We start from the raw sequence: 13,060 nt of genomic DNA, 5'->3' as shown, positions 1-13,060 counted from the left end.
CCCTTTAAAAAAAAAAAAATAGTTTCGTTAAGAAATTTAATACTTTGTAAAGAGTGTCCTAGAAAAACTAACATAACATTTTGGCACAACATCCAAAGCAGTTCTCCTCCTTGATTCAGGGAGCTGTGTAGCATTTTGCAACTCCAACAAATAAGTCTAGTTATGCAATACTGTCTTTCCCACCTGCCACATCCAGTCCCTGAAGCAACATGGTGGGCTGTGCCTTGAAAATCCAGCTAATGAAACCAGTCCACTTATTCCTGTTATGAACTGGTTGCAAGCAATGAGTTTTGTTTGACTACTTAAAAAACAGGGACAGATCGTCAGTTGGTGTAAATTGATGTAGCTTTATTGAAGTCTGCTGTGGCTTGTGGATTAAGTGGAATACTGTAGGGCCAAATCCTCAGATGGGGCAAGAGAGAACCAACTTTTCTCCATCTTTTTTATCCCGTCCCCCTGAGATTTCTTTTGCATTTATTTTGCCTGAATTGAATGTGATTCAGAGAAGAAAAAACAAAGTTCAAACATTGGTTCTTGGTTCGTACTAATTATTCCATATTTTTAAAAGTATAAAAGACTGAAGAGAAGCTTATGCACAGAAACTGCTTGAAATTGTGTACAGTGAGTAGTATACCGAATATAAATTCTTAAATTTATGTGCTTTACCTAATGTGCTTATTTAGTAAAATTATGGAAGCTCAAGAAGAGAAATCTAGTTCATCTGCTTACCAAAGTAGGATTGTTCAATACAGAACGTTCCGTAGCCCTTGGTTCAATCTAACTTAAAATCTCAAGTAGTGGAATTCCCACCACTTCCCTTGGCAGGATGCTTCGGAGCCATACATCTTCCTGTCTTGAAGATTTTTTGCAGATAATAAGTATATACTTTTCCTCCCTTTCATGCCATTACCATAAGACTAGGTGATTCTGCCTCCTCTGTGATGATTTGTAGACACATTAATCCTTCTTCATCGTTTAGCTAAGCTATACATATTTAGGTCTTAATTTTTCTTTACACGTCCATTCCTCCAGCCCTAGTCACGTTTGCTGTTCTCTGAGTTCTTTCCAGTGTATCAAACCCTCTTCTGATGATATGGTTCGCAGAACAGTACCCCATAATCTAAGTGTGACTGCACCACAGCCATACAGTTTCCTGTTTTCTGATGCAATGCAATTTTGGGCAACATGTTACTATGTGAACGTTTTTCAGTGTTTTTTTTTACTAACCACATCAAACTTATGTCTAATTTGCTTTCCAGGAAAGAGTAAACCTTTTTAGGCATTATTTCTTTCCAGACTTTTTCTTTTCATTGGGTTATCTTTCCCTGAATATATTAGCTTGTATTTTTCCCAAACAACTTGTTCATACAGTAACTTATAATTAAGAGTAAATATCAGGCCAATATTTATTACAAGTGAAATATATTCCATCTGTAAAAGTGACAGGGCCCTGTGGGAAAATCCAAATTTTCTCCCAGGGCCCATGAGTTACGTGTCTCTTTTCTCACAGGTTCCCTTTAATCTCCAACAAATGATTCCTTTTAATATTATTACCTCTTGTAAGATTTATCATTTATGTATGATAAAGTAAGACATGCAACTTTCCTCTGTTTTATTTCAGGTACGAATGTTTCAAGCACAAGAACAGTGTCAATTATCCTCTGCTTTTTTTATTAATAACTTTCAGTGTCATAGTCAGCATAGTAAGTAACTTTTTCTTATGCAGAACTTTCATATGGGGATTAGTAATTTTCCTAACACTTAAGGAATATTAAACTGGCAGAAGTCTGTCTCTTGTACTTTATTGGTTGCTGTTGAAACTGGGCGTGCTGCGAATAATCCTGTTCAAAGCTGGGGAGACTAATTTAGTTATTGCATTATGGAAAATGTAATTTTTCTGTGGGGAACTTCAGTGCCTCCTGTAAATAAAAATTGATCCAAAACACTTTATGTGGAAAAAGAAAAGCTTGTTCATATAAAAAGTATAGGGAGGCAATCCAGGTGCTAGGTCCTGGGACTGGGAGTCAGAAAAATGGTCTGCTGTTTTGACTTTTCCACTGTCTTGTTCTGAGACCTTAGGCAGTTTCTTTACCTTTTTGAGCCTTAGCTTCCTCATCTGTAAAATGAGGATAATAATGCTCAATCATCTTTGGAAAGTGCATTGAGATCTGCAGTTAGAAAGCAATAGATGCTCTAAATAGAAGTCAAAACCAACCACAACTAAAAGTTAACTGTTTAAAATTTTCAAAATAAATACGGCACAGTTAAGGTTAATTTTGATTCTGTTCCTTGGTTCAGTGTGCTCTCTGTATGTTTGGGGGGATGCTTCCTAGGAACCTAAAACTAACATGGATGGAATCTCTATATTTGGTGATGGGAGATAAAGCCAAGTAATCCTACCAGTTTCATTGCTGACCCTTATCCTCATGTATTGCAGATTTTGCATCTTTATATGCATTGACTGTTCTTCTGAACCTTTTTGATATGACATGTTGTGGAGCAGATCAGATTGAGCCTGAAATGAAAAAATAATTCTATTCATAGATACAATGCCCACTTTTTTCCAAAGTGGGATTTGAACTCACTACCTTAGCAGTAGGAGTCTACTGTGACTTTTTGTTAGCATCCATGGGAATTTAGAGATCTCATTTAACAGACACAGACTGATAATTTTAAGAAAAAATTAATTGCCTGTGAGGACTATAGTTCAGCCTGTTTCAGTACTTATCAAGGATTAGATATGTTTAAAATTTTAATGCACTTTTAACTTACTGTATGTGTATTGCAGTTTGAATAAATTGAGAGATGTTCACATCTAAAACTATCTGTTTAGGGTTGCTATTAAAACTACTTTTTTAAAATAGTGACATAAATCTGGAGGGACTCAGAATATTGGTGCTTGCTGTTGTCAGGGGCAAGAACTCCGATGCCTTATCAAGTTTAGTACTCTGTAGGTGGATAGTTGTATGTTTATTCTAACATGGCTTAAGTCTTTATGATTTACAATACGCAAAACAAAGATATCCGTATGCAAAACAATGTGTAACACTTTTTCTTTGACTTTTTGCAGATTTACCTAAATTTGAAAGAGCCGGTATTTCATCAGGTAAATCTTACTCCTTTGCAATTAATTCTTTAGCATAAAGATAGTCTTGTTAAATAATGTATGCAGTGTTGCTGTAGCCATGTTGGTGTTATGTTTGCAAATCTTGTTTTGTACATCACAGTTTGCAAAAAGAATAATTGTGCCTTTCACATTTTTTACTGGCATACTGCAATCCTGTCATTTGATGACCTGGAAAAATTATTGGAGAATTATGTCAAAACTTAATGATTGTACTCCATTGTCAAGGAGTGATGGGGAGAAGTCAGTATTTGAGTGAATATTTTACGTGGATATTCAATGGCTGCCTTTTTTATATAAATAACCAGGGCTACTGTGGGGTGGGGTGCATGAGAGCGAGGGACACCTGTTTGTTCTCCTCTCTTTTTGGTTGCTGGGAAGCCATGTGACCCAACTTTCCTTAATAGCAATACTGCCAGTTTGTTTTTCTGCTGGCTCCTCCTATTTCCTGTCAGAAGATAGGGATGACAACTGGCTGCTGTATAAAGGCTGCTGTGTGTGAGAGAAACGCATCTGCTGCCTTTGAAAAGAAAAGACTCAATATATGGAAATATATTCAGTACCCTAACTTTTTGGTACTTTGTGGCTTTCCTGGTATTTATGCCTCTGAGTTCACAAAAACAACGAGGAGTCCTTGTGGCACCTTAAAGACTAACAAATTTATTTGGGCATAAGCTTTCGTGGGCTAGAACCCACTTCGTCAGATGCATGGAGTGGAAAATATGGGAGCAGGTGTAAATACATGAAAAGATGGGAATTGCCTTACCAAGTGTCAGTCTAACGAGACAATTCAATTAACAGTAAGATACCAAAGGAAGAAAAATAACTTTAGCAGTGGTAATGAGTGGCTCATTTCAAACAGTTGACAAGAAGATGAGTAACAGTATGGGGAAAATCTTTGTTGTTTTTGCTGATACAGACTAACACAGCTACCACTGTGAAATCTGAGTTCATAGTGATTTGGCTCTGGGGCTTCAGAATACAGGTCATTCTGGCATGAAAATACCAGGAAAGCTACAAAGGGCAGATGAGTTAAGGGGCTTCAGCAGCAGGGATACTAGGTCTGTTATGAGAGAGATGGAGTACTGAGCAGCAGTTCTCTCTCTCTGCCTCCCTCCATGGATGTATCATCTTCCCTTTATCTGTACCCACCTATATTTGACTGAAAACTCAATGTTTTTCTGGTAGAAAAATTCAGGATGGTGTCTAGGAACAAGCCTGCATCTTCTAGAGAAATGTGACAGGCTGCGTTTTCTGGCCCCCGTGGTCACTTGCATGCCTAGAGATTGATCTGTGTATTGATAGGTAGAGGATCAGCACTACCAATATGGAGTGTTGCCTTTTTTGTGCTGGTATTTACAACTGCAAAAGGTTAGCAGTCATGATTATGTATCTACACAGAATGGGGGTAGATATTTCCCCACATGGATGACTGACAGGATAACATCTGGACAGTTAATGTGTTTTGTGGGTGCTCAGCTCCTGATGCCGATTATTTTAAGTCAAATGCCCACTGAGCAGTATTACACACTGCTGTGAAAGTATTACAGCTTGACTGCAGGCAGCTTGGTATGCTAGCAACGTCTGAGCTCCTAAATATGATGCAAATTAAGAGGTCGCTTTCCTGTAGCAGTAGGGAGAATTCTAGGAAACTTTAAATCCTTGCCTCTTGGCTTTAATGTTTCTGTCTGGTTTCCATTAAGTTCAGAATATAGCCTTCATGCCCTCAATCATCATTTCACCATGAAGTTGTGAAGGGTAACAGTGACAAATACATAGCTCCTTAAAAATATTGTTTTTCTGCTATGACAGCTCTTTCCAAATTGTTAATTATTAGGGAAATGAACAAATTCCAAATGTTCCAGTATTTTATTCATTTTTGCATGGAATTTACCCAAATGCACTGTAAATCGGGAAGGAATATTTCTCGAAGGAATATTTCTCTGATTGTGTAACTAAGCTAGGTATTTTTCCACCTCAGTACTTTCCCCTTATTTTAGATAGAGTACACAGGGAATTGCTATGTAGCTTCAATAAATATTTAGCGAAATGAATGCATTCTGAAGAATTAATGTAACTTAAACTGCAATTATATATAAGTAATTAACTTTCAGGCCCAAGTCTATACTCGCTCTTAAATTGCCAAACAATATTTTTTTGGTACGGGACTTGATTCCTGGTATTATTTATCTCATCCAGTCCCTGTACATTGGTCAGATTTACAAAGGAAGTGGCAAATAGGTGTGTTCATGTAGAGAATAGCATGCTTTTTCTATCATCTCAATCTCCTAGTCCACAAGGATGTAGCAACAGAAGGGTCCTGCATTGTTTCAGTACCCATGATCCAGGCCTCATTTTTCAGTCAGCTGCTTACGTTCTTTACTGTTCTTCTGTCTTCTTCCTGGCTAATGCCCCTAAACTGCTTACAAGTAGAGGGGCTTCTAATTGTTTGTTTATGGCATAGTAACAAAATAGGTAAAAGTACAGCAGGTCTCTCCTCCACTCTGAGAGTAGGTATCAAGGAGCTTTAGAAATCTCCGTGCTGCAATGGTTAGAGCGGCCTGTCCATCCTTTGGCCAACTGAAGGCTGGTCTTAATTTTCTTAACTGAATAAATTAGAGGTGGCCTCATCTCTAATACAAAGGTGTGGCCTTGAGAGGCTAGATCTCCCAATGCATCATGTACCATCTTTATTCTCTCGCTTGATGGGCAGCTGGGGCTTTCAGCTTCAATGAGCCATTCTTAATTCAAGTGGAGGGCCAGATTCACTGGCTATTCTGTGGCCCCGGCTGTAGTAGGAATAGGGGATCAGTTTTAAATTTTGGTAGCAGGATTGCATTCAGGAACTCTCTCATTGTGCCTGACACTATCAGTGCTTATTAGATCTTGCTTTTATAAGTATCAATATTCACTAGACTTTAAAAGAAAAAGTAAAACCCTTCCTGTGGAGTGATGGGTATTGCTGCCATTCTCTGATTTAGAAAATATTTCAATTCAAATGAAACATTCCCGTTCAGTCTAGCTTAAAAAACTCAAGCTGCAGGAGAACTGTACCCGTTCTGTTCATTCTCGGGAGTCTGAACATTTGAAAGGTCAAAAGTTCTTCCCAACAAAAGGGAATCATGAAACTGTTCAATTATATCTAATACTAATCCCATCTGTGACACTGCATATAGAGGCTCTAGCCAGGTGGGAATCTGGAGAAGAGCAACAAAAATAAGTGTAGAGCTGCAAGGATTGATGAATGGAAAGATTTTCAAAGAGCATGATTAAGTTGGCTAAATGACAAATGATGGGGGATTGATTAACTTTCCAAGGGTTTGAAGTGTGTGAACATCAAGGAAGGAGTGGAATTGTTTATAGTGGCATAAAGAGCGTAAACAGGAGTAATGGACTGACACTGAGCAAAGAAAACCTTAGGCCACAGCTAATGGTGAATCAGACGTCCAATTGTAATTTAAAACCGTTTAAAGGAGATTTAACAGTTTATGATGGAAGAAGCTTCTTACCTTCCAGATTTTCAGATTGCTGTGCAAAATGAACACTGTTCCTTTTTCCTTTAAACTTCTTTTATACTACTAGAGAGGCAGCATGATCCAGTGAAGGGTCCTGGACTGGGATGTGAGAGACCTGGGTTCTGTTCCCAGATCTGCCACTGACCTCGAGCAACTTGCTTCAACTTCCTGTGCCTGTTTCCCCACTACCTTTTTGTTAGTCTTGTCTCTTTAAACCATGATCTCTTGAGGGTGGTGAGGCTTTCTCAAGACATGTTTTCACTGCAGAGTTAACTTGGGCTCTTCTCATGTGTTGCTTCTACCCTCCCCCTTCTGTCCACACACAACCTCTCCCTTGAGTTTGGGGGTGCTGTTAACATGAGTAAGTTGGCCTATCTGGGCATTAGGCTGAAACAAGAGTGAGGCTTGTACTTCCGCTGGTAACCCACTTATTTTGCAGTGAGGAAGCAGACAAAATCACTCGAGTGCTAATAGTCCTCTAGTGACTTCCCGCACTTTGCCTCTGTGTGCTCAGAAGGACAGATACATTCTCCCACAATTTACTAGGAAAGAATCATAGAGCAGCTCAAGTGGCTGCAGCGCAAAGAACTATGGGATATGCCCCCAGAAGTTCTAGTGACACACCTGAGTACAGCCCCAGTGAGGACAAAGTATCTTGGGTGGGGCTTTGCAGTGGGGCTGCTTGTAACCGGGCTAAGCTAACTCAATTGCTCAGACCTGGATTCTGATCACCTGAGGTAACTCCGCAGTGAAGATGCACCATCACTGTGTTTGTACAGTGCCTAGCACGGTGGGGCCCTAATCTTGGATGGAGTTTCTAGATACTGATGTAATATAAGTAGTAGTTTAAACATCTGATTCCTTCCCCCTCCCCCAAGCATCTTTTAGAAACTCAAGTATACATTTCAATCCTATAGTGTAGAAATGTGTTTTTTGTACTGTAAACTGCAAATAATAGTTCCAGGATAGATAATGTGTAAATATTTAATGTTAAACATTTTGGAGAAAAATATATTAACTGATAAGTATTGTGTGATGTACAAAAAGCCCAGACTCTCTTGATACAGTTCCTGACACCTGCAATAATAGTTAAAGCTGACAAACTGATGCTAGCCATTTTAATGAAGACTGGGGCAGAAAGCCAGGAGCAGTGTTAATAAATGGTGGGAAATAGCAGAAAACTGAACCTGTCCCCACTAAAAATGCAGTCTGATGGGTCTGATTTTGTGTGAGTCACTCAACTTTCTGCATTTTGTGTGAAACAGTTGCAAAATACTGGTTTTAGTTATTTTTTGTAAATTACATTTAGGTCCCACAGGTGAAAGGTGTTACCTACTTTTAAGGGCAAAGTATTTACTACTGATAAGCCTAAGGTGTATTTTCCAGTGCAAAGGTGAAAAATTGTGGCAGCCTGAATAATGTGCAGCTTCATTTTTGCCACATACAATGGAGAGGGAAGTGTTTTGTGATAACAAAAGTTGAAGAGACGCTTATTCTGCTTCCTTTTATTTAAGCTACTTTGCAAACTTTCTTATTTGGCCTTCCGTTTTCTCTAGTCCAATTTTAAACCAAATGCTGCAAGAGGTAGAGTTACATAAAGCTGCCTTGTGTGTTTTCAAAGTATTATAATTTAAGTGATGCAGTTATTTAATGCCATATTTAGAAATGCAGAGAGAAGCAACATAAAGAACTGAAGCAAATATGACCAAAGCTTTTAAAAGAAAACAAATAAGTGTTTTGTGGGAAGTCGGGAAGAAACTCTTTTAATTCAGTTTAAAAGATAGACAAGGAAATGTATAGAATGGGTTTAAGCATTACTTAAAGCTTGCTGCGTGGCTCCATTTATATTCCTCCAGCAAGAAACTACTATAGCATGACTCTACAATTATAATCCCTTCATGGACACAGCACCTCTTTAGAATGTTTAAATGCTTTGTGTCTGAGGATGATGGTGTTTGGAGTATGTCAGGAAGAACTATTTGAGAAAGAGTGAGAAACTGGAACAACAAATATGTATTCATCTTATTACTAATATGCTACTTTAAATTCTTGTTCTTTTTTTCAAGATGTGTCAACGATGGATGTCTTTCCATTCACAGCAATAGTTAATTTTTGTCCCTGCATTATTATGACTATCTTCTATCCAAGCCATTAAGCCACTAATTTTGAGGGATCAAGTCAGTGGCTCTAAGGAAAAGTGCTTTCCTTCAGTTTTTGCTTCTTCATTCTGTCAGTAGCTGCTACAAAAAGTAACATGTTTAGCCAGTATTTTACCTGGCCTCTGGGCTGGCAGTAAGCCAGGTGTTTCGCTAGACAGAGTGAAAGCCTTTCATACTTGTACAAAGAGCCAGTGTAAGTCTGTTACATGATAAAAGCTTGACGTTAGCAACTATTTTAACCAGTGTGACAGAAATCTGTCTGTATAGCAGAAATGTCTATCCATGCAGACACAGAGGACTGTTTAGAGATGGAAATTGTAAGTAAGAAAAATGCAGTAAGGAAAATGATCAAAACTATCCTTTGGTTGTCCTTTAGCATGTTGTCTCCAAGTGAGTTTTCTAACATTTTAGAACAAGTCTCTTGATTTGGGTGTCAAAGGGAAATAGAACATCTTAAATTTGTCCTTTTTGGAAATCAGGGTTAAGACAAGATAGAAGTGTTTATTAATGCATTGGAAATACTAAAAGGACCTCAAACTATATACAGTACAGAGAGGCACAAAGATTGAGGACTCAATCTCTGGTTGCAGCAAGGTATGAACTCCCTCTGGACATTTAAACACAGGCATTATGTTGCATATGTATAAAGCTTTCCTCTATTGGCTCAGTATTAACAAACTATAACTATGTCAAGTCTAGCGGGGTTGTTTCTGGGTCACATATCTCCCCAATAAAGGTAATAAAACTTAACTTCTCTGTTAATGCATAAACTGGATTGGAATTGTGCTTGCAAATTCCTTTGTTTAGTTCTACACTGCAGTGGTGAATAAAAAGTAGTGACTATTTTAGTAACAACTTTAATTGACTCTTACTCTGAACGCAAAGGGGGCTAGTCCACTGTGCACTTTTCACATAGTCTGGATTGGAGCTTCACTTTAAGTACCATAAAAAGTCAGGGACATGTCATGGGCAATAAACAAAAATTCACAGAAGCCTGTAACCTCACCCTGACTTTTACTAAAAATACGTGGAGGTGTGGGGTGGACAAACAGAAGCCGCTCCAGCCCCAGGGACTCCCCCATCCCTAGCCACTGTTCCGGCAGCTGGGGACTGCTGCTTCTCTAGGCCTTGGGCTGGCCACCGGTCAGCTGTTTGGCAGACTCAGGGCTCCAGTTAGCCTTAGGACTGACACTTGCTCCAGCCCTGCCCCAAAAGAGGTCCCAGAAAGTCACAGAATCCGTGACCTCAGTGACAGAATCGTAGCCTTATCAATAGTAAAATGTAGACATAACCTCTCCTCTTTAATGCTAAAGGTTGATTTGAGACTAATATACAATCCTTCAAAAGCTGTCTTTAAATTTTTCTGAAGGGATTTTCCTCAGCTGCTACAGTATTGTTATGCCAATAACCAGACCAATTTGTTGTTTGTATTATGAGGGTGACTGCAGGTCCCAGTTATTCTATTGCCAGAGACAGCTGCTGGCCCGAAGACTAAATAAACAAAACAAAGGGTGGGGAAAGGGGTAGAACGTACAAGCAGTGTCAGTAAAATGTTGGTTTGCAAATGCCATACTAGTTCCTCAATTTTGTAGTGGTCTTGGTTCTTTAATATAATTCTCGGAGGAGTTCTGTTTATTAAATATTTATATTTAATGTAGAACAAGAGTGAGAGAAGGGAAGATAGGAAGGGATTAGCTAAAAGGAAAAACAAAGGAAGGTCGGGGAACGGGGAAGGAAAAATAAAGAGGGATCTGGAGGATATCACAATTTAGGGCAAGTGCACCTGTATTCTCCCCTCTGGGATCCCTCCAGGGCAAAGCGTCCTGGCTTCGCCTCTACCTCTCTGTTGAATGACGGAGTTGTCTTAAAATGGCTGAATGGCAAATTGGAAGTAAGAGAAGAAAAGAGGAAGATTAGAAGTGTGCTGCAAAATAAAAAAGGGTTTGCATATGGCAACTTTTTTAGAAATTAATACCCAAGTTGTGTAATTTGAAATATTACTTTGCTGCTGCCTAGCTTCATGCTATGGTTTATTGGCCAAGGATTCCATGTCCATCTCACTGATTTGTTGATATACCAGGGGAATACTGTGATAAATGGAAGGTAGTGTGGACCAGTGTGTGTGGCACTGGATTGGAACTCAGGAGACCTGGGTCTTAATCTGGCTTTACCACTAGACTGCTGCATAATTGGGGATGAGTCACTTCACCTCTGTCTCCATTTTCCCGTGTGTAAAATAAGGAAAATATTTACCTCCTGTGTAAAGTACTTTGAGATCTATGGGTGAAAAGTGCCAGATACTATCATTTCTGTTAATGTGTTCTCATTTGGGCTGTTGACCTTATAACTTACACTGTTAGAGGAGTCCACTGGGGGCTTATCATAGAATCAGAGAAGACTAGGGTTGAAAGAGAACTCAGGAGGTCACCAACCCCCTGCTGCATGTGGGAAAGATGTGGGCAGCCATAAATTATTTCCTATTCATTTCTTTTCCTAACTACTGCCTTTCACACTGGGGTGGTGTCTTTGGGTACAATCCTTCCTGAGCCATATTCTCAGCTGGTATAAATTAGTGATGTTGCGCTGATATACGCCAGCTAAGAGCTTAGCACCCCTTCTTTTTTGTCTCATTTTGTCACTTAATTTAATTCAGCCTGCTCTTCCTTTTGGGGGGCAGGAAACATTAATCAATGCCCCATCTCTGCTTTGAGATTGTTACCTAACCCCACGGCCACCTCTCATCTCATTCAGTCTTATGGTTGCTCCACTCTGTATCATCTGCCCAGCTTTTTGTAGTATACCTCACTGGGAATAAATGCATTTGCTTGTTCCCTATTGACCAAAATTTAGAATGCCAGCACAGGGGTTTCAGTTCCAGTAACTCTTTATCCTACAGCACCTCTCTTTTTGAGGATGCCAGGTGCTTGTTCTCTGGCTGACTAAGTGAAGTTTCCCCAAAACAGCCGCAGGTTTCTCAGTAAAACAAGATTTATTAAAAGGAGAGAGAGAGAGAGAGAGAGAGAGAGAGACCATTTAGTAAGAGGCGCTTTGCATAGGCTACTCTAAGGTGTTCTCAGCTGAAGTTGCAAAAAGTCAACTTGTCCCAAAGAGCAATCTGTGGTGCTAACACCAGTGTCAAGAATTCCATCCTCACGTGTCCCTGTTCTCTGTTTATACAGCTGTTCCTATGGATTCATTTTCATGTGCTGTGTGTTAACTGCAAGACCATCTTATTCCTCATGAGAATCCACCTCACCTAAAAGTGTTCAGAAATGAATTCACTTTTTTTTTCTTCAACTTAGCCCCTATGGCAACTCCTAAAATCCTTTTGTTCAGCCACTTCTGCAGCATGTCCTGTACATTTCTAGGATTTCCCCCCCTCTATAAATGTCACAGTTGGCTTAGTTACGCTACAGCTTTCCATGCCATTGTGTGGCCAAGCTCTTTGTAAAATAAATTCTCTTCTGGTGGAGACTGGTATTGGGGATAATCATATCAGTGAATGGGCGAGTTTGTCTCCTAGAGCCCCCACTAATACCTTTGTAATTGCTGACCAGTTTCACTAGGTCCTCTCAGATAAACAGGCATATCATGATTCAGTTGTTAGTCTACTCATAGAACACTACCTCATCCCTGTTTAAACAAGGCCTCAATGCTGAACATATGTCATAGTTAACTTAGAATGCTCCCTTGGGCTTTGCTGAACAGGGCCACTCGTGGGGGGCAAGTGGGGCAATTTTCCCCGGGCTCTGCAGGGGCCCCCAAGAGAACGGGTGAAGCTCGCGCCCCCGGAGGCTCAGTACGTCCAGGAGCGTCCCTAAACAGCGGTGCAGCGTGGCTCCAGCGGGACCTGAGCTCTGCCCCGCTCAGACCCACGTGATCAGGGGGAAGGGCTGCGAGCTCCATGCCGAGCAGAGGAAACTCAGGCCCCTCGGGAGCTCGCAGCCCCTCCCCCTGACCACACGGCTCTGAATGGGGAGGAGCTCAGGCCTCACCGGAGCCATGCTGCACCACTGTTTAGGGACACTCCTGGATACGATACGTTGAGGCTCCAGGTGAGGGGGGAGCCAGGGGTAAAGGGCCAGGGCCGGGGGAGGGTTGGATAAGGGACAGGGAGGGGACAGAGGTTTGGGGGGCGGTCAGGGGACAGGGAACAGTGAGGGGGTTGGATCGTGGGTGTTCTGGGGGTCTGGGCGAGGGGGGAGTGGATAGAGGTCGGGGCTGTCAGGGGACAGGGAGCAGGGGTGGGGTCCTGGGGTGGT

The 13,060-nt window shown here is 40.5% G+C and overlaps 1 protein-coding gene across 2 annotated transcripts in view; it reads left to right on the top strand.

Annotated features, from left to right (window-relative positions):
• Positions 1 to 13,060, top strand: part of ACER3 (alkaline ceramidase 3) — a 77,087-nt gene that overhangs the window by 42,168 nt on the left and 21,859 nt on the right. For both annotated transcript variants that reach the window (XM_032771517.2, XM_032771518.2), the window contains exons 5-6: positions 1,622 to 1,703; positions 3,071 to 3,106. In XM_032771517.2, coding sequence (XP_032627408.1) covers positions 1,622 to 1,703; positions 3,071 to 3,106 — 118 coding nt within the window. The remainder of the gene's footprint in view (positions 1 to 1,621; positions 1,704 to 3,070; positions 3,107 to 13,060) is intronic.

The sequence above is a fragment of the Chelonoidis abingdonii genome, chromosome 1 (assembly GCF_003597395.2).
Source record: "Chelonoidis abingdonii isolate Lonesome George chromosome 1, CheloAbing_2.0, whole genome shotgun sequence".
NCBI lineage: Eukaryota > Metazoa > Chordata > Testudines > Testudinidae > Chelonoidis > Chelonoidis abingdonii.
This window is presented reverse-complemented; position numbering and strand designations above follow the sequence as displayed.